A 26,856-nucleotide genomic window follows, 5' to 3' on the forward strand; every position below is an offset into this window, starting at 1 on the left:
GAACCTGAAGCTAATTAGAGGAAATTTCATGCTAGTTTAGGCCACGAAACCATTTATTCATTCAACGAACTTCGGCTTTGCCCCTTGTCTCTACCCTCTCTCCATTGCTTAGCAACGTTCTTAGTTTCCATCTGAACACACACACACACACACACACACACACACACACACACTCCCCAGCTTCCAGCCCCAGCCTCTCTCTTGGCCTTTTTTTCTCCCATCATTTTCCCCATCTGGGACCCAAACCCAGCCCACACTCAGCAGAGAGGCTGTAGGAGGGGCCCTGCCAAACTCACTCCCAGACAGATGTGCTCTGTTCCCTGCACAGCTGTCCAGGCCTGTCCATCTGTGCTCACTTCCTGCCTCCCTGCTCCAGCCCCTCACACTTCCCACGCCAGGGTGGGAAAGTCTAGTCCAGATTTTCTTCTTCCCAATCCAAAAGCCGTCAAGTGGCCACTCGCACAGTGTAGCCGAGAGGCCTTGGTTCCTGCCCTCCCCAGGCCCCCAGGAAGAGCAATGGCCTAGGAGACTCCAGCAAGTCCGAATCTTTCCTGAACTTCCTCAACTTCAAAGCCCTGGCAGCTGCTCAGGACCCACCTGGCTCTAAAGTCCTCCCTCCCAGCATTCTTTGTTCACACGAAACACACTGATATTAATACTGATAGGATTTCATTATTTTCTCAAGCCTAAGAAGTCCACTTCTGGCAGGCACCTAAAAGAGGTAAACCTTACTTTCTAAAAAAGCTTGAGGACTGGGGAGGTGGGCCCACTGGTAAAGTGCTTATTGCACAAGCGTGAAGACCGGTCTTTGATTCCCCAGCCTTCACATATAATCTGAATGTCATGGAATACCCTTGTAGTCCCTGCATGGGGAGGCAGAGACAGGCAGATCCCTGGGGCTCTCTTGTCAACTAGCCTACTCTAACCAGTAAGCCCCAGGTCCTAGTGAGAGTCCCTGTCTCGGAACACAAAACAGAACTAGGGAGATGGCTCAGCTGGTAAATTGTCAGGACTGGAGTTAGGATGTCCAGAACCCAGGTAAACACAGGCAGACCTAGTGGCTGCTTGTAGTCACAGCACTCAGGGGGCAGAGACAGGACATCGCTGGGGCAAGCTGACTAGCTATACTCACCAGAACTGAGGAGCTCTGGGTTCAAGGAGAGATTCTGCCTCAATAAATAAAAGTGATCTCAAGGTCACAGAGATGTCAGCTTCCACACATTCGGGTGCACACACTCACACATACATCTACACATCTATACACGCATGTGAACACACACAGAGGGAGCCACCGACTACATACACATTCACACTCTAAAAGAAACTAACATGGAATGTACACCCAAGGTTGTCCTCCACTTCCATTTACATGCACACTAATGAACACGCACGGGTGGTTGGTGCACAAAAACAACTGTCCCCGTCATGACTCCTGTGGAAACCCACGTGGCACCTCTGGCCTTGCTGCTGTGAGGTAGGGTCTGCTTGACTGAAAGGAAGCGGCAACTCTGGGACCCAGCTTGTTTCTAGGGTTCCCAGAGCTGTGTGCTGGCTCCTGAGCATGGGGTGCCATTCGTCTCCCTGGACTTCAGAATGGTTTGGGAGGCTCTGAGGTGTCCACGTGATAACCCCTCCTTAAGACCAGGACCTGGAGAACTATGGCTGTATACCCTGCGATAGCCAGCCTTGACTCTAGATATAGAGGATGCTTGCTTAATACAAGTGTCCTGAACTGGGCTGCCAGCCCACTTCTCTGGTACTCATCAGCGTCAAAAGGCAAATGGGGAACCTGATTAACCCTTCATGATTTGCCTTTGGGAAACCCAGATTAGGCAATCAGGAAAAGGAGAAGCAGAGGCCTACCTCGTCTCCATGGTGGAGAAGGGTGTGGGGAAATGACTGAGCTTAACTGGGCCCTCTCCGAAGACACAACCTTTTCTTTAACGCCACGGCCTAATGTTCCAAGAATGACCAGAAAGATGGGCAGTCATTTCCTTTTTCTAGAAGTATATTAGGAGTGTGGAGTGGGGGGGGGGACCAGAATCCTACACTTTCTGGAGAAAGGACATAACCTGCATAAGAACTGGCTTCTCCAGGCAGGAATGAGCCCCAGAGCAAGCATGGATGTCCGGGAGCAAAGCAAAGAGGTAACTTAGAATTTGTAGTTGAAAGGCAGGGCTCACTTCTTAAGCTACTATCTGTAAATTAGATATTTCAACTCACCGCCACTTGCCCAGCTTACAGAGGCACGCATAACTTTAGGTGAAGGCAGTTGCTGATCTTTCTGCCAGGTGCCCCCAAAAAACGTGAATCATGGGACTCAATTTGGGTTTTTAGATGGTGCCATTGATATAAACTGTGTCTGAACAACCAGCCAACTGTAGGCATAGGTAGTGGTGGTTTTTGTTTTGCTTTAAACCATTTTCTTAAGTATCTAAGAAAGAGAAGTTCTTGGGGGCTGGGGGTGTGACTCAGTTAACAGAATGTATGTATGCCATACACAAAGGCCCTTGGTTCGGTTCCCTGCACACATATGCCAGGTGTGGTGGCAGGCGCATGCCGGTAATCCCAACACCCATGAGTTAGAGGAGAGTTAGAAGTTCAAAGTCATCCTCAGCTACACAAGTAATTTAAGCTTTCTGACCATAGGAGACCCTGTCTCCTGAAAGGAGGAGGAGGAAGGGGAAAGGAGGGTCGAGGAAAGGAGAGAAGGGAGGACAAAGGAAGAGGGAGAGAGGAGAAAAAGGAAAGTTCTTTCACACAGGGTGTTCATGTCACCTTTCCCCCACTTTACAAATTTGGCCACCATCATTGTGAGGGAGTCCCTTGCCATTCAGGTCTCAGCCTGAAATGTTTAACTTGATAAGTCAGTCTCCTGTCACAGAAAGAATGATCACGGATGACAGGAGGGCCAGATGACAGACTAAGCAGGAAGGTAGCTGACAGGCACTAAGTAGACACAGAGACTCAGGACCATGCTCACCTAAGGCCTTGGAAGTAGGCTGCCTGGCAAATTTGAGGAATCAGATGGCCTATGGTCCTCCTATGGCTTCAACTAAGATCAACCAGTGTTTGTTACACACACACAAACACACCTCTTCCAAGGAAAGATTCCTATTCTGCCAGCCTACCAATGACTGGCATGGTTGGCAGCCTCTCCCTCTGCTCTATATTTCAGAGAAAGGGGAAATCCATAGGCACACATCCATCTGGATTCTTTTAATAATTCTTCAAGACAGGGAAGTCCTCGGGTCTCCAGGATATCCCCCAGGTGTCAGACTCATGCATTTCAAGGCAACTGGGGCTGGGAAGGCAGGGACAAGGCTTCATTCCTGGCCATCCCTCAGAGTACAGCATCAAGCAGGTACAGTGGCATCCCAAGGCTTCTGAGTCAAGGTTCCCCACCTCTGTTATCTTTCTCATAGGATCTCAGTCCAGGGTGGCCACCTTGACCCACCCAGGAGCAGGGACCTTGGCCTCAGAGCCCCCACTGCATGGATTCCCTGGGACTAATTTCACAACCCAGCACCAAGTTTACTACACGTTTCAGATGAAGGTGTGTCAGAGCTGAGAGCATGCTTCTGCCCGCTGCGTGGGCGTCAAGTTCAATGCCTTCTTGTCAACACTTGAATGTGTTGAACATCACTCACAAGGGCATTCTTTAAGAAACCTATTAAGTTAATTACCCAGGCATTTTTCCCTCTCTCCCCATATCCATGCATCTCACATAAGGCACACACACACACACACACACACACACACACACACACATTGGCTTTCTTCCTTTCTGAGATACTTTTGATGTAACTCCTCTCTTTTTGGCACAATAGCATCTTGTTTATTTCTCCAACAGTTAGTCAGGGTGGCTACACTACACAGACCCACTCCTAGGCTCAGGTCTCAGGACCAAGGGCAGCTAAGATAGGGTTTGTGACCCAAGAGATGGAGGAGTGGCTTGCCTGCTATCCTCATTTCTAGCTAACCTCCCCCAAGAGTGACAGTGATGAGGATAAGAACAGCCACGATGACACAGGAGTTCCCCCAAGAGATGCAAGTCCATTGGCAAACATTTACTAAAGAGCAACCCTGTGCCCAGTGGCTTTGGAAAGACAACATTCCACTCAAAGTATTGCCTTATTAAAGATGATCAAACCGAGTGGGGAGGTCAGGAGATCTAGGTTTTAGAACCTTTCTGCTATGGACCCCTGGTCCTCAGATGCCTGGGTCATGAATATGTCCCTTTGTTGCATGGGTGGCCCCAGATCATCAGTTATGGCCCTAGAACACCATGAGGCTATTGTTCATTATTCAACTGGGCCTGCACAGCTGCCTACAGCAACCTACCTAGATGGAGGGGGGGGGGTCTACTTAAGGGGAGAGAGGCAGTGTTCAGACAGAGTATAAATAGAAGCCACCTGGAAAAGTTATCTGTACGCCATGTTAGATGGATGGCTGTAACCCTGGGTGATAACACTTCTGGGTAGGGAGACACCTAGAGTTAAGGCCTGTGGCCAACAAGGCTCTCCAGTTCCAACAGGTAGCTGTGATACCTGTGCCACCATGACACAGATGGGAACTTCTCAAATTTGGATGGAAAGCAGGAAGAGTAACAGAGGGGTCTATAGAGACCTAGAAGGAGGTACCAACCAGCCAGGCCTCAAGCTCACTGTATCAGATGCTATCAAGACTGCTAGCTTTGAAAACAGAACCACACCCCATAGCTTTCTCATAAATACCCTACATAACCCCAAACCATTCCCTCACCTTTCTACTCACAAACAAGCAAAAACACCATGGGGGCAAATAAAGACACTGTAAGAGGAGTCTAAGAGATGCACTTACCCATCTTGGTCTCCTGACCACAGCCTGCTATTCCTCTCTAGTCACAACAAGAAACGATCTCAACTCTCAGTCAGAAGGTGTGGGTCCACAGAACAAAGACGCATTGATACTGTGAGGCCAATGCATAGAGTCACAGAGTTCAAGGAACCCTAGTGATCTGCCTTCCTCTCCCTACCCTCGGGCAGCCCTTCTCCTAAGCCACTCCAGCTTTTGGTGGCCTGTCCTGTTCTGGGGTGTGTGGGGATGGCCTGTATATCTGGGCACATCAGGAGCCTTGGACCTTCCAGAAGGTCTTGATTACCTCAGGATGCTTTTGTCCCTAGGGATCTGATATAAGACTATCTACAGCCACTCCCACCCTTCCCCCTGCCTTCCCTCTGATTCAGGGCTGATGGAAAGCCTGGTCATTTCTGACTCACACCCCCGACTCTCTCTCCACATGGGCCCTAGAGACCACTTCCATCTATGTAAGGTCTAGGGGAATATCGTTGGAAGTTCGGAAAAGAGCTGGCTGAGGCCAAGGACTTGACCCTGAGCACCTCAAGGTTGGAAAGTTGGGCTCACAAACCCTCACTGCCTTCTCCCCTGAGGCCTGTAGCACAGTTTCACTCTGATGCAACACTCTGACGGGCAGGTTCTATGACAAAGGAAACCGGAGGCCTAGACACCATCTCTGGGAGGAAGAGAGAGAGGCCTCTGTTGCTGTCCAGACTTTGGCCATGCTCCATCTAATGCTGATTTCTGGAACTTTCTCCCCTAACATAGGGCCCTCTCCTCAATGGTTTATCAGACCTCAGCCCTAGACTGGGAACATGCCTCACACCCAGGCAGCCTGACAGCAGCTTTCTGTCAGGGACCACCATCCTTCCTCTGGACCTGGGAGGACCTATGGGCAGAGAGGCTTTGCAAATAAAAAGGCATAGCAGCAAAGGATAATTATCTTCCTTCCCTATACCTCTCTACAGAAAGTACATGCATATCTGTAGGAGCTCGTGCATGCTTGTCCTTGGTTGTTTCAATTGACTTGGGACTTAAGTATTTCATAAAGCCAGGGCTCCATGCATCAGAACCCTTAATGCAAACTAGGGTGTGCATACATACACACACACACATAACACGCACACATACACCCTTAGTGCTAGGCCATGGCTCTTTGGGATGGCATGCTCAATGACTGTATGCATACACTCACACATTCCCTGAGAAAGCCCCTGAGGCCTCTGTGGGAAGGCTTTCCGGGAGACATTTATGGTTAAAGAGGAAGTCTGAGCACTGTGAAGCAAACAGCTCAGGCCAGGGAACCTGGAGATGCCTGCCAGGAGCGGAGTCAGGTCGCAACCCTCTCACTAGCTCCGTAGACTTCACTCCACTTCCTAGACTCATGCCGCTTGGTGAGGCAGGCCTGGATTGAAAAACCATATGTAAACACAGAGCCAAGGCCATCCATTACCAAGGCCAGCACCTAGAGCTCTGCATCCTCTCATGAGTCCTGGGTTCAGAAGGAGAGCTGGACAAAGTCACTGGCGTGGGATATAGCCTGGACGGTGCAGAAGGTCTTCCCAGAATGTCTCTGGAATCAAACGCTTGGTACCAGCAACCACACACACACACACACACACACACACACACACACACACCGAGTTCTGTTGCCTAATGTAGTAACCACCGGCTTCAAGTGACTCCTTCCATTTAGATGAAGTAAAATGAAGTCATCGTTGCTCTAAGTCCCTTCCTGGGTAACACTAGCTCCCGGTCCAGTGCTGGATGAGAGCATGGGGGCCACAGCTGCTCTGTAGGAGGGCACAAAGGAACACATTCTCACCATGGTAGGACACTGCAAAGGGCAGGGCTCACCTGGAGGGAGGTGAGTAGGAAGCCTAGTTGCCTGAAGGATCTGTTCATAGGCTGCAGGGGATGGGTGCTGATGGGCTCCTGGCTCCTCACAAGAAGGACGGGAGGACGTGGCTGGCATAAGAGAGAAGGAGAAAGGGAAGAAGACCAAGAGGGGTAGAGGGTGGCAGAGTAGGGAAAAATGAGAGAGGAGACAGACTAGGAACAGCTGAGGAGACCACTCTGAAGAGCTGCCATCAGGAACCTCACAAACTTGCCCTGACCCCAGAGTGACTCACGCTGTCTCCCACCGACTACAGAACATTGTTTGTGTTTGCGTGAAACCTTTAAATTTTTTTAACCAAAAAAACGCTTCTCCCGCTACGAGAGTGCTTTGACCACTCTTCTCGAAACAGAGGGCACCGTGGCTCCATCCCAGGGACACACCAGCAGCCCATCTTGTCACTTCTTTTGGCCTTCTTCCAAGTAAACATTTGAAAGACACCACTAGGCTGGACAAAGAGCATCATCGCCCATGTGATCAGAAACGCCTAGCTTTGCACTCAGAGTTTCCTATCTAATGACTTGTACAGGCCTGGCTGGCCTTGGCCTCTCTCACTAGTAAGTAGGGCTGTGACGATTGTGAATGGCTCCGATGGACACAGAACTCTTGGGTAAAGCAGGCCCTCCCGGCCCACGTGTTCCACAAGAGGTGGAAGGTTGACAACGGGGGTGCTGCCCAGGCAGGTCATCTATAGAAGGAAAGCAGAAGGGACAGGCCAGCTCTGTCGGTAGAGACCAACACAGGGTGAAGGAGGGCGAAGGACAATTTAGGAAGGGCCTCCTAGAGGAAGCTGTGTGGAACGGAAGGAAAAAGGACACTCAAGCCAGAGAACCCACACACCGAGCCGAACGGTAACTCCTTAGCTCTTCCTGGTCAAGTCAGACGAAGGATGCACACTCGGGCTTGTGTGGAGAAACCTTCGCCATTGAACCCTACTCCCCATTCACTCACCAAGACCCTGTCTCCAATCAGATTACAAGGGTAGAGAGCAGCTGATCCAGTATATCTCCACCTCACCCCCTTCTGCCCACGGCACCAGAGACCCCTAAGTTAAACAAGACCATTCCCTGTGTGGAAACCCTTTCTGTCCCTGGACCTGGCATGATGCAGGAGAGGTGTAGGAAGCTCTGACCCAAACACCTTCCCTCCCAAGGCTGCCAGAGAGATTCCAGCAAAGAAAGGAGAAACCAGGCCTCCCCTCAGAACTGGTTTTCTTCATAAAGACCCCCCCCCCGTGGTGGGGGGAGGTTACAAGATGGAAGCTGAGGGACTTTGGGCCATGACTCAGGAAGCAAACATGAGCTAGGACCCTTGGGTTCCACTCTCAGTTCTCCTGCCCACTGGGACTATGAGCCAGCTGCAAATTGTGGTCCACAGCTTCCTGAAGGGGAACATATGACACAGTGGCACACAAGGACTGGAGCCCTTGGGGTAGAGGGCCTCTATGCCCTGCAGAGGCCGAGTGAGACCTACAGGTGCTTTGTCAGCCCCACTTTAGAAGGAAGAGGGCATAGAAAGGGAAGGTTGGCTTAGGGCACAGGGAACTTGAATTCTGGGATCCTCTGCCCTCTGCTGACCCAATTTATCTACAGGTCACCTGGAAGCAGGGTTAGGCCAGTGCCTGCATGGTCACATTGAGGCTGCTGACTGAGTCAGAAATGACCCTTGTTGCTTGCTTTAGACTCTGCCATGGTGGCCTATAGACCTCTTCCAGACTGTGACCAGAAGACCTCAGTTAGGCAGTTCCGGAGTCTTCTTTCCATCCTCAGAGGCTATGGGGGCTTTGATGATATCTATCTTATCTCCCTCGGGAGCTATGGCTTGCTAAGATCCCCTGTGCACCTCTAGGTATTTATCTGCAGTAAGTGGGAGGGATGGCTTCCCACTTCATGGTATATTTTGGGAGATTTTATGTTCAGTGATCAATTCCTACTACCTCATGGGGGCATGGACTCACAGAACAGTCTCTCTCTCTCTCTCTCTCTCTCTCTCTCTCTCTCTCTCTCTCTCTGTGTGTGTGTGTGTATCTGTGTATGTATGTGTGTGTGTATGTATATCTCTGTGTATCTCTGTCTGTCTCTCTGTCTGTCTCCCTCTGTCTGTCTCTGTCTCCGTCTCCGTCTCCGTCTCTGTCTCTGTCTCTCTCATTGAACTAGTCCTGGGAACACAGAGGCAAGTATCTCTTTAAAAATCCTCCCTGCATAGCAGGTCACACTGGCCTGGAGCCATAACACCCGAGGCTGTGATCTCACCAAACTCCAGGAAGCCAAACAGGGTCAGGCTTGGCTAGTCTCGGAACAGGAGACCTCCCAAGCAAAACACAGGTGTTGCTGGTGATTCAGCAGGCCAGCCCCTCCCTCCGGGAGGCTGGTTCTCCTCAGGTGTTGGACAGAGCCTGGCATGATCCAGTGAACCCCTAGCAGTACCCAGCCAGAGGAAGGGGGTGTGGTGCCGCGTCCCGGCACTCACGTGCTTTCTGGGTCTCTGTTGAGTCCACGGGTTCTGTTCTTGGGAATCAGGGTGTCAGTTCTATTCTCCTTTCGTAATCTCTACCCAGTTCCTCAGGCTGGGCATTCTCAGTCGTCGACCCAAATTCCTCAGGCCGTTTGTACCAGGTAAGGGATGGAGGAGCGACAGGCAACCTCCCAGACGAACAGTCCTCCTCAGCACCCCCCCCCCCACACACACACACACACAATCTTTATCTGTGGACTGTGGCTGCCATCAGACTTAGGGCCTCTCAGCACAACCCCCTCCCCCCAAGATAGTTCCTTCTAGTTTGGGAACAGTGAAGATAAAAGGGGTCTGCGAAATGAGGGCCGTCATTAGCCTGTTTTATGAGAACAGAAATATTCATTACACCCCAACCCCGTCATTAGAAGCGCAGTGAGAGCTCTGGCCCATTCTTTATGGCGGTAGAAACTGAAGGGGTTTCTCCCCCAAAGGGAATACCGCTTCTCCCTCCGAGGGAGATGTCCGGCCAAGGAGCATCAGAAGGACCTGTGGCCTCTTGTGGGGGCGGGGGGGGGGGAGGGTCCCGATGAGAGCTGAGGAGCGACAGCTGCTGTCTGGCACAAGAGACCATTACCAACCCAGTGCACAACCCTGTCCACCTTATGTACCAGGGACCACCAACTGACCTACATGGCTCCCCCCCCCCCCGGGAAGCTTCCTTATCCCCACCATGTCCTCTGTATGTCCCCTTCTTAGCTCTGGTCACAGTTACATCTCTGTAGTATCCTCAAGTCCCTATTACACTATGAGCTATTTCAAACCGGACACTGTATCCAGACCACTGGCAGTATGTTAGAGTTGGGTCGTCAGGAGCTAGGAGTCAGGACAGGGCATGTGGGCCTAGCCAGAAAGAGGACACTGTCCTAGCCCCAATTCCTCTTCCTGCCTTTTGTCACAAGAAAGGTCTTAGTGGCCTGACTGCCTTTTCAAGGCCTTAGCTAGCAGGTGGCCGAAAGCAAGCTGCTTAGCCAACTTAGAAGGTGCCCTGCTCACCTGCTAAACTTGACCTCTTTCTATAAGTCCTGTCCAGTGGGGAGTTGCCTTCCCTTTGCATTGGAACCCAGAAACTTTGCACCAGAACCCATACCACTGTAAAGGAACATCTGATATGAAAGTCTGAAAGTGAAGACCCGCCTACATTCCATAGCACCTCAGTCCTAAGGGACTAAGGAGATGGAAAGCCAGGAACAGTAAATTGAAGACCTCTCCCACACACACACCCCGCCAGCATCCCCACACATGCTGATGTGAGCCACTCAGGCTGGATGGAGTGTGGCCACAGCCCACAGAGAAGAGCCTGCAGATTAATCAGTTGTCGTTTGCATTCATTAAAGACCCCTCTGCCTTTGTGCACAGCAGCCCCAGACACTGGGACAGTCACTGAGGAGGGGTTTTTGGTTTTGTCTCGCTTTTCTGTGGCCTAGGTAGCCAAACTCTCAGGCTGCTCTGCAGAGGTGGGGCAAGCCCTGGACTAATGACAATGGGCTTTGATTGGCAGGAGGTAGGTTAAGGAGTCAGCAGATGTCCCTTGACCCCTTTTTGGAGTTCTCTGCTGTCACCTGGTCCCCTTTCCTCCCATCTCCTTATGGCCCTCGGCACCGTCACCTGGAAAGGCCAGGCCCTCCTCGAAGTTGTGCAAAGACTCATTTCAACACATGGAGACTGAGGATGCCCCACACAGGGGCTGGTTGCCAAACCCCACAAGCCACCCTGCTCTACCCCCCTGACACACACACACACTCTTCTGCCTGCCAGGAAGCAGCCAGGGTCCCTTCCCGGGGACCACTGACACTGAGTGGCCCTTAAGAAGTGTCCCCCTAGGTTCTCACAGGAGCGCCCCTCTCCCTGAGGTCATGTCAGTCCCCAACCATTCCAGAGCAACTGTGAGGTCAGGGAGGAGTCTACTACCTTAGCCTGGGTTGTTTTTCTCATTGTAATTGCCAAGCTCCTGAGGTTGGCATTTGCCCTCTGGGCACTGTTAAGAGATGACACAATGGAGTGAGAGCAAGCCCGGGGCCTGACGGGAGACTGCATGGCCCCAGCCCCTGACTGGGCCCTGGTGGGCCCCATTCATAATCCCCTGGGCCTAACAAACATCTGGTTTGTCACAGGCAGGCAGAGACTTGAAGGCCCACCACACAGGTCCCAGCACAGCCAAGGAATGGGAAGGTACTGTGGTATCTGGTCAGGGATGGCACCTTGGACATCTGGGAGGAGTGTGAACTGAACAAGGAAGGGGACAACAGTCCTCCTATTGTACCCCCAGAGCCCCAGAGAGGATCATGGTCCTCAGGGCCAAGCGCCTGCCTTGAACCCCTGCACCTATAGCTCCTCTGGTCCCCACTTTCCCATGACTTCCTTTCCACATTGGTCTCTGAGGTTCCTACCCACTAGGAGACCAGAAACACCCCACATCTGTCATATAGAGTTGGAGAGTACTATCTGGGGAAGAATTATGGGGGGGGGGAATCAGAAGCCCACCAATATCTTCATGTACCTACCAAATGGGGTGACCACCTCACCCTCAAGGCTTTAAAGACTCAAAGCCCTGTGTTTCTAAGTGAGGTGACTGACCCTCTACTGGTTGTCCCACCCTGTTTAAACAGCCTTACTTGAAAGCCAGGCACCTTAAGACCTGAAGGCCAGCCAGAGCCTATCAAGGAAAGGCCTTCAAGGGGCCAGAACCCCAAAAGTGGAACCCATCCAGGACCAGAACATAGAGGGTTCCCATTGCTGCCCCCAGATGTCTGCTGCAGAATCAGCCACCCCCACCCCTTCTGGGTCCAGGGACGCTCAGGGAATCAGGACTCTGTGGCAGGTAGTATCCAGGTTGACATGCATTACGAGACTCAACTCAGGTTGTTGAGGGATGGGGGGACTGTCTGTTCCTTTTGACCACACTGGAAATTGAGCCTAAGGCCTTGCCCATGCCAGGCAGGCCTTCTATCACTGAGCCATATACACCCCTAGCAACCCACCTCACTTTTTCCACTTGTAAAAACTCTTGGAAACAAGTCACACTGAGTTGCCCAGCCTGGCTGCGAACTCAGCCTGATCGTCAGCTTGTGACCGGCTCTTTCTCGTTCAGAGAAGCTCTGGGATGTACGAGGCCTAGAGTGGGACCCCAGATGCTGCCTTTCCTAAAGAGCTCCCACCCTAGGCAGGCTGCTAGAGACCGCTTGCTCACTTGCTCAGTCTTTGGAAATGAGGACGATTGAGACTTTCATGGGGTCTGCTTACTGTCACACATTCTTGTGGCTGTCCCTTTCCCAGAGCTTTCAACTCTTGCCTACATCTCCTTCAAAAAGCTCTTGATCTTTCTTCCCTGAGCTCCCCCCTCCCTCTCTCCCTCCTTCCTTCTTCACAGGGCAGACTCAGGCCTGGCTCCATTGATAGGAAGAGGCTCAAAAGACCTGATTGCCCTTTCTTTCCCCACCAGAGTTGCCGCACAGTGCTTGGCCCTGTATGTCCTGCTTCTGATCCTTTTGTCGCCTGGCCCTCTACCTTCACACATTTGCCCTCTACTGCCAACCAGGAAATAGGCACTGAGCATGGGCTCATCAAATGGGCCAAAGAAGGCAGACAGAGTAGAGACAGGAACCCAAGAGTCTGGTTCCTACTGCTCTGGTTCCCCCATCCCTACCTCCAAGGCCACAGTAGATGGCTCCTGACTGTAAGGCTTCTCACCAGCTCTGTACCCTAGCCCAGCCTGTGTGACCCAGCTTCAAGGGGGCCCCTCAGCTCTTAGGTGAGAAAGGGGAGGGCACAGTAGCCCAGAGATGGTTGACAGTTTCTAGCTGGCGCCTGAAACGGATGGCTTGGAGAGAGGAATGGAGAATGCCTCAGCCAAATGAGGGAGGACGGAGGCAGACTATGGGGTCAGAAGCTCTGCAGATGCAAGCTCCCTGGAAACAATCACAACCTCACAACTGATGCAGGAGCCTCCCAAGTTGGGGCATGGCCTTCTAGACATCAGCCTGGCCAGGAGTCACTCCTGAGGGGTCTTCTACGAAATAGGAAGAAAAGGTCTGGTAGGATCATAGGGTTACCTCCTCCCAGAGCATGGGTTCCCCCTTAGCTCATCTCCCTACACAATTCAGGGCAGGGAGGGCGTGTCAGGTATGGGGTGCAGTCAGCAGCCAGGAAGACAGGGTTCTACAGGTGAGAGATGAAGCCTGATAAGGGCCGGGGTTGAAGAGTGAGTCCCGAAGCTCCCTCCATCTGGTCGGGCTGCCATTTCTCAAGCCCTGTTTGTTTTAGGGATTAACTGTGCTCCTTTCTTAATTACTGCAGGAGCCAGTATCCCTGCAGCCTCCTGCAAGCATCCAGGTAGGACAGCCAAGGAGGACTAGACTCATGGGCCCACCTCGCAGCAGGCTGCCTCCCCAATCTCTCCCTCTCACCCCACCTCCACCTCCCAACCTAGGCTTACCAGCCCTTAGACTCCAGAGGAACCAGCCAGCTCTGGGCCTACCCATGGACCTCTGTATCAGTCAGTTCTCTGTTTGTCCACGCTCCCTGCCATTTTCCTCATTCCCACCACCCAGGCTGTAGCCTAGACGCCCGTGCAGCCCCTTCCACCATGCTGAAACTATTAGTGTAGCATCAGTGACAGGCTGCCTGGGAGAGGGATGTGTGTGAGCAAAGGTCTGAGGATGAGCATGCTAGTGTATGTGAGCACGCGTGTAGGTGTGAGTGTTCGTGTTTGCACATACGTATGTTCCTGTCCATGTGTCTGCATATATGTAAATTTAGATGCAAGTGTATGAGAGATTATGTGTCATGGTCATGTGTAAACATATGTGGGTGTATGAACATAGTATACATGTGAACATATCATATTTGCTGTGTTCAGGTCTGTAAACATGTATATATGTGAGCACCTAAGTAATGTGTATGAAATGAGCATCTTAGTTGTACGTGCTTCTGAATATTATATTTGTGAGTATGTGGGAGGTTAGCATCAGTGGATAAGTGTGATTATTTGTCTGTGTGTGTGTGAGAGAGAGAGGGGGGGAGGGAGAGGGAGAGAGAGAGAGAGAGAGAGAATGTGTATAGTCAATGCAAACATATGAGTGTTATATGTATGGTAAATATGTTAGTAAGTTGTAAGTGGGCCCATTGGGTGAACATTTGTGTGTGTGTGTGTGTGTGTGTGTGTGTGTGTGTGTGTGTGTAAAAATGAGTGCATATATGAACATGGAGGTATATGTGTGCATGTGTATATATGTGAGCACATGTACATATGTGTATGAGCACACTATGTCTGTATATTAAATGTGGATATATGAGTATACATAAGTGCATATGAGCATATGTGTGAGTGTGTTAATATGAGAACACATTATGACTATGAGTGCATATGTGTGACATAGGTATATGCTGAGTGTGGGAATTATGAGCTTATTGTGAGCATATTGTGCAGGTGTGTATGTGTGTGTGTGTGTGTGTGTGTGTGTGCACGAATGTGTATCTGTGACCATTCTCTTTGTCTGTGACTATCTCTCCTCTGCCATCTCAGACCCAGTCCCAGTGGGACCTGATAGCCTCCTCAGCCCTACCCCCACCCACCCGCCTCCAGCCGATCTCTTCAAGGAAGCCTGCTTACTGTGGCCTCTACTGTCCCCTAGCCATACCCATTTCTACTGACTCTTTAAAAAGTCCTGTCACTGTTCTACCTCCCTTCAGTCACTAAGCCATCTCTGGCCAAGTTTCCACCAACTTCTGCCTTGTTACCTACTGGGACCTTCCCTCTGATCCCTGAAGCTGGACCTCCCACCCACCCCCACCCCCACCCCCACCCCCACAACAAAGCCCTCTCTTCCTCAGACAGTGGTTCCTGCCTTGGCCCTCTGGTGTGAGCCTCCTCCAGACCTGACTGCCTGATTGCGCCTCTGTGTTCTCTTGTATGTTACAGTGTGCAGCTCTGTGGAATGGGGGATGGGCATGGGCCGAGGATCAAGGAGTAAGAGAAGGAAAGAGCCCGGCTCAGATGGTGTCATTAAGAGATACTAATGCCCCTCATCAAGGCCTATTAATAAACATCATCTACGGCTTGCTCCACAAGCCTGGGGGAAGCGCAGGCCCAGCGGGACAGGCCACAGTCACAGTTGGGTAACCTCTGAGCCCTAGGCACAGCCATTAGGCTTGTGAGCCTGACCTGGCCCAGACACTTCTTGGGCCTGTCACAATGAAGGAGCACAGGCAGTCACAGAGCGCCCCTCCTCCCTCTGCTAGCCTTTCCTGAAACTTCAGCAGAGAGCTGAGCTCAGTAATGACCCTTACACTTGGCTGGCACTGTGGGGGCTTCGGGGCTCCATTTCCTAATTACAACTACACAGCAACTCTGTGAGAAACCCCAGCTGTACATTACCATCACTAGAGGTACAGACACTGAGACCTTTGGAAAACTGAGTGGCTCCTCAAAGTCACGTAGCTAACTGGCAATGGCATTGAGCAGCAGTATGGCTGGTCCTTTAGCACTTGTCATGTCCGATGCCTGAGTCACCTGTCAACTGGATGTCTCCATTTTCTCCGTCTTGTGACTTCCAGAAGCCAGGGCAGAAAGCGTGGCTCCATGAGCAGGGTGGCAGGCCTTTACCCTCCAAGCAGATGCTCGCTTGCTTGCTCTCCCCGCCTCATTGCACTTCAGGGAGAAGTTCCTGGAAAGAGGGAGCTGAAGTGAATTATCTTATGCAAAAGCCCTGGTGAGAAGTCTGCCCCACTGAGGCTGTCCCATGGCCTCTATGCATACACATACATATATCCAACCAAGCACACCACACACACACACACACACACACACACACACACACACACAGTTAAAATAAGATAAATGTTAAGTCCCCTTACAGCCTTCAACAAAAAAGTTTACTGTTTGTAGAAGAGAGGGTGTTTGGGGTCTCAGGTCCCAAGCTCACATACTCAGAGGAAAGCCACTGATAATGGAATCCAGCTGCTTCCCTTTTGACCTTTGGCAAGGCTGGGAACCAAAACCCAGCCTAACCCATATCCCCTCTCATATGACCTGAGAGGCAGCTTGGCCAGCTAGCTCCGAGAACCCTCCTGGGGTGGCAGCCGAGTCTCTGGAAAACAGAAAGGCTTTGCCTAGGACCTGTGAACTCAAGGGTCAGCATGCTGATGCCTTTGGCCTTCTGTAATCTGATGTACCTTCCTGCCCTCCGAACCTGGCGTCTGTCTCCCTTGCGTGTCCAGTCTCCTCTTTCAGACGCGTACACCGGTGACTGGCTCCAACCCACGGCCCTGTCTAATTCCACTTTCCCTGTCCCTTCCACGCTCCCACACCACTCATGTAGTTTGTTACTAGCTCTTCCCATCGCTCTCACAGAAACAACTTCAGGGAGGGGTTTGTCTTAGCTGGCGGTTTCAGAGGGAATAGTCCATCGTGGTAGGGGGAGGCACGGCGATCAGGGAAGCTCCAAATGAGGCTACAAGGCCTCAGATTTTCGTGACTTATGAAAAAGAGAAAGCAGACCAGAAGTGAAGTACATAGAAGTTTCCAGGCTTGCCCCCGGTGGTCCATGGGCACCAGCTATGGTACCATGTCCCAAGAGCTCCATAAACTCCCAAAGGACCATCATCATCATGGGACCACATGTTCAAGCACACAGCCTGTGAGGAACATTGCAGATTTGAAAACTAGCAGGCAGATTTCCCAACGGGAGCTGTCCTTCCTTGTTTTGGCCACTGACAAAATGCTGCCACACGGCCTCCAATGCCCAAAGACTAGTCTCCTCCCCTTAGCTTTCTCAGATCATGCTCTCTTCTTCCCCTACTATTTGTATGGTCTACCATCTGAGCACTGCCTCAGGCCTCCACCACCGCAGGCATTTCTTTGTTAATTTATCTGCTCCTCTGGACCACAGGCTCTGGAATACCAGGGACTGTGTCTTGTGTCCAGCACAGAACATCTCATCTATCCATCCATTTTCCAGGACACCACTTACACCTCGCATGGCCTGGAACAACAGGGCTGGGGCTACCTATACTTCTCAAGCTGCAGACAACCTTGACCTTGGCCTTGGGAAATTTGCATATTAACCCAGTGTGATAAAGGGTGGGTAAGCTTTGGGGGATGGTCCCCCTTATCCTCGGCTACTACTTCCTGGAAGAGGTAAATCATTGCCTTCAGCTGCACCCCACCCAGCCTACCATAGTGTCTGAAGACCTAGATTTGAAACCTAGCTAGCTCAGAATCAAAACCCAGGGGTCCTACTATCAATTGGTGTCAAGGTACCAGGATCTGCTGTCCGTCCATTGGTCTGATCTAAATACAGTATTCGCCATCCTGTCTCTACTGTTGATGAGGGCAGGGGGTGGGAAAGACCTGACAAGTCTTTGATCTTGACATATGTTGAAGGAAACAGGTGTGCAAAATAATTGGCCATCTTACACCCTGGGGTCTAGAAGCACTCGGTTGACAGGAGGCCTCAGATCTGTGTGCCTGCATCCCACCATTTCCCAGGAGCTTCATTCCACCTGCCCCAGTGACCAAGCCCCAGGGCAAGAGCAGGCCATGGGGTTAATTGACTGGGAGGCTTTTCCTTTCGAGTAGGCACCATCTCTAGAGCTGGGTCTCCTCCAGGCTGCCATTTGGTGGCCTGGCAGCCACAGCCCCTGGGGATCTCGGAGCCTGGGAGCTGTCAATGCCTTCCACTCACTTAGCCCTTGTTAATTGCAGAACACACAGATTGCTGGGTAGCACTTTCCAGTGTTGTGCCTTTTCCTGGCTCCTTTGCCACTTGGCAGCTTGCAGGCAGCTGTGCAAAACAGCAAGGAGCTTTCTCATTCCGTGCCAGTGGCAGCGAGTCTGGACTCCATTTCTAGTTTCCCTTTTTCTGTTTTTGTTGTTGTTGTTGTTGTTTGTTTGGTTTGGTTTGGTTTGGTTTTTGGTGGTTTTTGGTTGGTTGGTTGGTTGGGGTTTTTTGTTTTTTTGTTTTGTTTTTTTGTCTTTGTGTGTTTGTTTTTTGTTTTTGTTTTGTTTATTTGTTTGGAGGGTTTGTCTTTCTTCATTTTTCTACCCAAGTATTCTGTTTCTCCTACTACACTCCCTTATATCCCTTTCAAGTTTGGGGCTCTCTTGATGCCCTCCACTCTCCCTGAAATGGAAAACAAAAAACAAAATGAAACTTCCCTCTCTGCCAGAGGGAATCCTAGGGAGGCAGAAGTGATTGAATCCTCCTGTAAATGGGAAGAGGTGGGTGAAGAGATTAAATCATCTCCTGAGTGCTAGAGGAAATGCGAGTGACCCTCTCCCTGGAGGTCAGGTGGCCCGAGGACCTGGAGCTTTGAAAGGGTCCTGAGTGGGTGGCTAGTTGCCTGTAGGTAATTGCAGCAGAATGAGGCCAGCAGGACAGCAAGACTCTGGCTGGGGCCTTCAACAGCCAGGCCCCATTCCACACCCACCCATTCACGAACCAAGAGCCCGAGCCTTTATCTGGTAGACTTTTTGAGTAGGGTAAAGTGACAGGCCTCAGAGAGGATAGCACACAAGTGTCCCCATAAGGAGAGGAAACAGAGGGTGTAGATGAGAAGTAGACCTGACTAGGGTAGCAAAGGGCAGAGAAGCAACATCCCTGCCGACCCACTATGTGCAAGACATCCCAAGGGGGCATCCGAAGCTGAAGCGGCAGAAAATGGTCCCTGCCCTGGAAGCTAGATACAGACAGACAGACAGACAGACGCACGCACGTACACTCCCAGCGCCATGGTTTTTAACCTAAATCATCCAGAAGCAGCATTTTAAGATGTTTTGAGTCTTCTCGGTTCCTGTGGCTCTCTCTCAGTTAAGCCCCAACTTTCCCGAAATATCTCCAAGTTCTAAGCTAGCTCAACAGGGGGACAGTGGATACAGAGAGGGAAGCCAGCAAAAGGAGACCTCGTGTCTATAAATACAGAGAGACCCATGCGCTCCCAGAGTCCAGACCCTTCTCTGCAATTAGGATTATTCGTATTGTCCAGTTGTAGAGTGCTTGCCTAGAACACTCATGGCCTTGGTCTGTCTGTCCTCACTATAATTTGTGTGAATTCCTATGCCAAGTAGTCGTATGAGTACCTGTGGCATACACATGTCTGCATTCACATAAGCATGTGCACGCATATGCACACAATGCTCTTACATCCTGCACACATAGGGTCTGCCCTACCGAGCAGTTTGACACAGCTCCTCCCTCCTTGGATTCCCACAGATAATAGATTTCCCTCCCCGGGAGATGCTGGTTGTGGAAAAAAGTTGCTTCCCTGCACCATGTCCTTGACACTTAGGAGAGCTCCTGGGTGTCCTCCCAAGTATATGACACAAACTCACCTAAAGGGAGCCTAGTCCTGACACTCTGAAAAGCCCATCTCAGCTTCTCACCCTTGTTCCTGAGGGTCAGAAATCCACCTACATCTATGATGTTTGTAATTTCTATAAATTTTTTTTATAGCTAAGCATTTAGAAAAGTTCTTTTTAAACTTCAATCTGTCTTCACATAACCCATACCAAATGGAACCAAACAGTATCTGGAGGCCTGGGGCTACAATGGAAATGGGAAAGGAGGGAAGGAGGTTAGGCTGGGTTTGCTGGGTCTCGAAGACCAAGAACACCCAGGATCTGCCAGAGCAGGTGGAGCCAGCAGGTTGGGGCCATCAGAAAGAGGCTAAAGATGCTGGGGGCTCTCTGTGGTCCTTGGCCTCTTGCAGGTCCTCCTTTAAAAGCACAAGTGTAGTGACTGTGCCACCCCTGTCAGGGTCCCTTCTTGGCCCAACCTCTAGACCAGAGCTGGGCCTTTCTCAGCATCCCACTCATACTCTCCTACTGAGTCTGGACCATCCCCCAACATTTCAGCTTTCCAGGCTGGATATGATTTTTCTACCACAGTATCTTAGGAAAGCTGGGACGTGGTGGGATGGGATGGGATGGGGTGGGATGGGGTGGGATGGGAGCCATTTCCATTGTAGTCCCAGGCCTCCAGATACTGTTTGGTTCCATTTGGTATGGGTTAGTATTAAGTCCAACTCCCCACACATGCTAAACACCCCATTCTATTGAGCCCCACCCTCGTCCAATGCCTGTGTAGCTAATAATGGTTGACTGGAAAACAATGCTTACCAGTGAGGCAATGGGATTGCCAAGACATCATGAAAAGGCACACGGCAGCAATATGAGCTAGAAGGTATGAGCCCTAGGTATGAGCCTCGATCAGTCAGCCTTGGGAGCCCCAGGACCCCTCAGTCCCTGACAATTCTGGCACTCTCCCACTCATTACTTAAATGGCTTGAGACTATTTGTTTAGCCTGTCTGGGCTCCAATTTTCTAAGCATTTGGATTACAGCTTCCCCTACGGGTGTTGATCCCAAGGTAGGAATGTCAGCCCCTCCAGGACTAACCTGAAGAGGGATTATCCATCTTCACCCAAGCCAAGTTTGTCACTCTGTCCACTCACTGAATATGAGTCCCCCACTATCATAGTCTACCCTTCCTGCCAGCAAGAGTGGCTTCTGTCTGCAGGACCAACTTAGGCTAAATGTCCTTAACACCCAGAGCAACACAGGTGTGGAAAGGCAACAAGGGAGGCAGACAGGAAGGAAGGGCAGAAGGCATGATTCTGTAAGCCCAACCCAAGGGTTTGCATCCAGTTTTTGCAAAGAAACCCTAGCGAGTGAGAAGATAACTCCCAGGGTCTAAGCAAGGCTTCAAGTCAGACCCTGCACTGATCAGGCTCAGCTCTGATTCCACAACAGCAGCTTCCTAGTCCATAAGGCTCAGCCCCCACCCTCCCTGCCTCCCTGCCCTCTCTGGAGGAAAGAAGCCTGTTTATTGCTCTGGGTGGGACCCAAGCCCATAGGGAATTGAAAAGAAATGTCCAGCCTAGGTTGCTATTGTTTGGTTTAAACAAACTATGGGCTGGGTTGACCTGAAGAGGAATGAGGGGGAGGCCAGAGAAAAGAGAGCAGGCTGCAGGGCTGGGCTTCTCTGCCTCCTCCCCACTTGGTTAAGGGTAGTCAAGAAGAGCTATTTTAGGAGAGTGCTTCCAGGCTTCTGTTGGGTCCTAACCTCCCCTTCTGGAAGGGCCAGGCATTGAAGAGAAAAGCCTCCAGGCCTCCAAACCTCCTACCTTCTTCACCCTCTCCCACCTCAACCTCAGCCTCTCAGCTCCTGGTCACGTCTGGGTCTGATGCCAGCCCAAAGTGGAGGAGCTGAGAGATTACACTGAGAGAAGTGCCAGGCAGGCTGCCATGGGTACCAGGGCAAGGCTACCCATGAGCAGCAGAGGCTGCAGGAGTAGAGAAGGGATAGGGAGAAAGGAAGAGAGGGAGGGGGAGGAAGGGAGAAAAGGAAGGAGGAAGGGAGAGAAGGAAGGAGGGAAGGAGGGAAATACACGCTCGCGCATACACACATGAAGGATAGGAAGAAGATGGAGAAAATCAGAAACAGTGGACTTATGGTGGAGTCCGTCCTTCTAGCCTGCTGCCCCTTCTCCCAACTAAAGATGACCTAGACCCTTATAGTTGAGCATAAGGAAGGGGCATGGACAAGGAAACCAACAGTGGACAGCGGACAAGCATAGCTTAAAGCAGAAGACATTAGGTTCCTACCCATGCCACCCCATCAGTATCCCGTCTTGGTCCTAGAATGGGACCCTCCCCTCCCCCACCACTCCTCCATCCTGCCTCCACTTTCAGGGAACGAGAGGCAGAGACTGCCCCAGGAAGACTGGGTGGAAAGGGGGCCAGGACACAGTTAGGTGTTGGCAGAATCAATTAAGAACCACACTAATCACCATCATTAAGGCTATAAAACCCCACACCTAGGGGCCGCAGGGCTCCCTGGCATGGCCTGGGGCGCCGAGCTGTGGCACAGACCCAGGGGCCTGGCTCCAGTCTCTTTCATCTAAGCATCCACCAGTCCTGCAAAAACAATAATTAGTTACCCGCCTCCAGGAGCAACTCATTATCCCACAGACATGGAGTGGAAGGAAAGGAGGGCAGAGGGGAAAGGGAGAGAAACTGAGGCTAGAAAGACTGTCCAAAGCTGTGGCGGAGTCTAGTTAAGACAGTCCACTCTCCCCTCTGGCCTCCCTTGACTTCCTTGCCTCATAGGCTTAAAAGGTCCAGAGGGAGCATATTTCTCCCTCCTACAAAACTGAGTTAAGTGGCCCGGCCAAGTGCCCGCCCCACAGGTGCATGCTGCACCCAATCTCAGGTGCAGAGGTCCGTCCTAAGGCAGCCCTTGGGGAAGGTTCCATTCAGGATCCCTCAGATCAGGTATCTGTTCTTTGCCTCCAGGACACCTCCCACCCCCTTGACACCCCGAATCCATCTCCTCTCCCCCCCCCCGGGGGGGAGGGGGCGCTCCCTGAAGCACTGTTTTTCATCTCCAAAGTTCTCTCCCTCTTCCAGTCATCCCCCTCTTCCATCCTGCTCCCAAAGAAAGGTCAGCCGCTAAGGACCCAAGGGGGTTGCTGAAGCAAGAGTCAGCCTTTACCACCACTGCCCAGGAAGTAATCCACAGCCTTTCCTGTCTCTCCTTTTAGGGTGCTGACATGAAAAGTGGGAGTATCCGTGGCAATGTACTATCAGGTGAGTGGGTTCCTCCAGCACCCCTTCTCTAGACAGGACATTAATGACAGATATAAGAAAGAGTGACCGTAACACTGATTCACAGTGTGCAAATGCCAGCTATGGAGGTCCCCTGTAAGTTCTGATGTCATCAAATCACAACTACCAGGTCTTTTTTTTTTTTTTTTTTTTTTTTTTTTTTCTAAACTCAGGGTCTCAGGTATTCCAAGCTGGCCTCAAATTTGACCTAGTGTGAGAATGCTCCTCCTCCTGCCTCTGTCTTCTAGGTTCTGGAATTACAGGCATACACCATCATGCTTGGTTCATGCCAAGCAGGTGATGGAACTCAGGACTTCAAGCATGCTAGGCAAGTGGTCTACCAACTGAGCCACATCTCCTGCCACCCCCAACCCCCCCCCTCTAGTTCTAGAGAAGCTGAAGTGGGGATTAGGGGTGGAAAGAGGGATTCGGCTTATCATGTAACCGAGAAAGGAAGAGGCCAGCCAAGGGTCTAGCTGGCTAGTAGGGCGCTCATGACCAAATCCCCCAGACCCCTACACCCCAGTCCCCTTCCCTCTGAGGTCTCACCCCCAGGGTGTGCCCTGGGGGATCAGGTGGTGAGTTGTCCACAGACAAAAGGCTGAATACAAATGGTCCCCCACAATCTGGGGAGCAGCAAGGCTGGCATCTGGCAGGCCCATCCCAGCTCCATTTCCTATAGGCCCAGTTTTATTTTTCAATTTCAGTTTTCTCAAAAAAAAAACAGAAAACAAAAAACAAAAACAAAAACAAAAAACAAAAAACAAAAAACAAAAAAAACCAAACCTGGGTGGAAGGAAATTGTCCATTGTATACCTAGCCAACATGTGGGGTACTCAATCCCCACTCCCAAGTCTCCATTTCTGGAGGTTTTGAATTGTGTGTGTGTGTGGGGGGTCTTCAGGAAACCCCTAGTCAGATGGGTAAACTCCCCATGTCCCCTGAGATTAAATCCTTAATTCTAATTTCAGTTTTGTCCATGGAGAATTCTGGCCACCTGTCTTTGGCCATGAGAAATATATCCCGAGCCCACCAGCCTGGCCAGAAGCCACCAGATTCATCTGCCTTCCACACACCCATTTATAAGAAGGGACAGTCTCTTTACACCCCATGCTCAGAAGTCTTTCTTAGCCCTAGAAATGTTTGAGAGAATCCCCAATTTACCTAAATTCAGAAGCTCCAAAATAACCCCAGAACATTGGCATGCTGTCACCTACTTCATTGTAGACTCTGAGCCACACAAAAATGCACATGGCTCTTGGCACACTCTTTTCCTTTCCCTCAGTACACACATACACACACACACATACACACACACACACACACACACACACACACACACTATCTGATCTGTGATGGGAAAGATGAACCGTCAGGAAATCCCCTGGCTCTCAGTATGCTGGTGGCCCAGTGGCTGGAAGCACTCTATGAGAAACACTTCCAACAGTGCCAAACGGTCATTCCTTCTTCTGTTTCATGGTTAAGAGAGGAAAAGAGAAGGAGAGCCATGATCAGCCAGCATTCCCACCCACTCTCATCCTTCTTGCAAGCATCCCTTCCCTCCCCTGACCACCTTCCCTTACTCCCCACCCCACCACACCCCCACAACCCAAGAAGACTCTTGGCTCCAGCTTGCATATCCTCCTTGAGAAGGGAAGTGGAGAGAGAACTGTGGGAAGAGGCAAAGCAACACTGGAAGGAGTTCCATCCTAGAAGACCTAGGCCAGGCCAACCAAGTCCCTAGTCTCGGCATAGGCACGGGGCAAGGAGGATGGCTGTCTTAACCCTGTGACCTTACCCTCCAAAGCAGCCAGCCTCCAAGAGAGAGAGGGAGAGGGAGGGAGCCTTCTCCTCCGTGCCCTGAGATTCCCAGCTTCTACAAGTGCCTTCCATCAAACCTTTTGAACCCAGTCCCACCCACCCTGGTAACCACTTCCAGATCCTCCCAAACCAGCCAAGAAACTGGCCTCTTTAGGGATCGACTTCATAAGGAAATGCTGAGAAAAATAATAATAAAAACCGTCTGCCAAACGCACTCATAGGGAAAGATGGGTTTTCTCTCGAGGCAAAAAAATTCATCTGGATAGACTAAAACCAAAACAGGACACCACCAACACCCATCTACCGGTCCAGAAGAGCCTGGGAGCCTCAACCCTTTATGCCAACCTGGAGCCCCACTCCCAATAACAACACCCCTACTCATCCCTAACATACACCTTAAATGAAACACCAAAATAAAGTGAGATCCCACCACGTCCCAACGGGGGAGGGAGGGGCGCAGTGGGTGTGACTTCATTTGAATGACCCTAGGAAGGTCACCAGGGATGGAAAAACAAAGGTGCTATTTTTAAGAGCTGCCAGGAGATGCTGCAAGCATGGTGGTGAACCCATCCATGTCTCTTGTCCTTTCTCCTACAGACTACTCGCCGCCTACCCCACCGCCAGAAACTGGTCTACACCGCTACCAGTTCTTTGTCTACCTTCAGGGAGACAGAGACATTTCTCTCTCAGTGGAAGAAAAGGCAGACTTAGGTGAGACCTTCCAGACCTTTTCACTGAAGCTAGGGGAGATTGTGGGGCAGGACCAAAGTTGTGTGTCTTAGCCGGAAAAATCAGAACTTTGACTCCCATCCATGAGCCTTTGGAGGCTGGGGCCAGAGGGCAGAATTTCTTGTGAGTGGCTGGGATGAGTGTTCTAAAGGAGATTTTGGCTTCAGATGTGGTCTCCCAGAAGTAAACACATCAGCCAAGGAGCACCCCCCAAAACTTTGCATGGCATGTACAGGCAACTACCCTACAACACCTCAGCAAGTAATTGTGCCCTTTAATTGAGGCCAATCTGGGCAAGAGTACCCTGGAATGCCACCCTGCTGGTCTGTCTTCATTGGTGGTTAATTGCTCGGTCGGCCTTGCCATCTCAGTGATGGGGCAAAAGATGTCCCCAGCCACGCCCCTCCCCCAGCTTCTCTGAGCACTCCTCCTCAGACACTGGAGAGGACACATTTTCCACAGCCTTCCCATGGCTAACCTAGCCTGTTTGGCCTCAGTCATCATTCCAGCAGGGCTGGGGTGCCAGATGAGACTGACTCCCAGCTCACTGGATGAGCCTTAGATTTCTCTTTGAATCCCCATGCACTCTGTCACCTCCCAGGTTTGGAAAGGGAAGGTCCCGCAGAAGTCACAGGTGTCAATGTAAGGGTGCATAAACACACACGCCCCAGGCTGTGCAAAGGTGAGTGGCAAGACAGATAGGAGCAGCCATTTCCTCTCCCCCAGTGACCCCCAACTAACTTCCACCCATTGGGAAGCCAGCACAGGTATTGTCACATCCCCTGTGCCTGAGGCTCCAGAGGTAAGGAGCTGAAGCCCAGAAAAGGACTGGCATGCCCGCGGTGTCCTTTAGATGTGCGCCAAGTGAAGGTGAGGGTGGGGGTAGGGATACATCAGTCACAAAAGACTCAGCCCCTGGAGCTAAGACAGTGCCACATTTCCACCCATGATCCCTCCCAGGTGCCTTCAGCAACTTGCCAACGTACAAATCTGTCTAAATAGCTCTGCCAAGGACACACTTTTAAATCTGGATATCAAGTGTGAAGAAAGGGAAAAAGGATGCACCTCGACTAGATCAAAACCAGTCTTCTGTTTCCCTAGCTTCCTGGGTACCAAAATGACAGGAAGCTGCCCAGGCTCGGTAGCTGCCGGGTACTGGGAACTGAAGCCTTCTATGTAGTTCCTAGCCATCCTACGAGATCCTTGTAGCTCAGCACTCTAGCTCAGACCTAGATCCTAACATCAGTGCCTTCAGGAGGGAAGTGCTCTGAATGGGCTCATGCTAAGAAGCTAGCTTTCTTATGACAGGATAGAAGTGAAAGAGAGCATTGGGGGATGCCAGGAAGAACAGCAACCAGGGCAAGAGAGGAAGGGGGCAACATATGCCCAAGACAGTGCCTTTCTCCTGAGACAGGGTTCCTGATCTATGGCCACAGCCTCACAGCCATGAAGCA

General features: G+C 51.1%; 1 protein-coding gene and 1 long non-coding RNA gene across 5 annotated transcripts in view; one reads left to right on the forward strand and one right to left on the reverse strand.

Annotated features, from left to right (window-relative positions):
- The window catches only part of Pebp4 (phosphatidylethanolamine binding protein 4), a 219,512-nt gene that overhangs the window by 182,682 nt on the left and 9,974 nt on the right, over positions 1–26,856 (forward strand). The window contains exons 5-6 of the mRNA NM_028560.4: positions 22,789–22,834; positions 25,271–25,384. Coding sequence (NP_082836.2) covers positions 22,789–22,834; positions 25,271–25,384 — 160 coding nt within the window. The remainder of the gene's footprint in view (positions 1–22,788; positions 22,835–25,270; positions 25,385–26,856) is intronic.
- Positions 1–26,856, reverse strand: part of Gm33524 — a 64,407-nt gene that overhangs the window by 23,880 nt on the left and 13,671 nt on the right. For 3 of the 4 annotated variants that reach the window (XR_383556.4, XR_383554.4, XR_874783.2), the window contains exon 3: positions 15,759–15,912. This is a non-coding gene — a long non-coding RNA (predicted gene, 33524). Of the gene's footprint in view, positions 1–15,758; positions 15,927–26,856 lie in introns of all 4 variants that reach the window. The other variant, XR_874784.3, reaches the window with a different exon arrangement.

The sequence above is a fragment of the Mus musculus genome, chromosome 14, assembly GCF_000001635.26.
Source record: "Mus musculus strain C57BL/6J chromosome 14, GRCm38.p6 C57BL/6J".
NCBI lineage: Eukaryota > Metazoa > Chordata > Mammalia > Rodentia > Muridae > Mus > Mus musculus.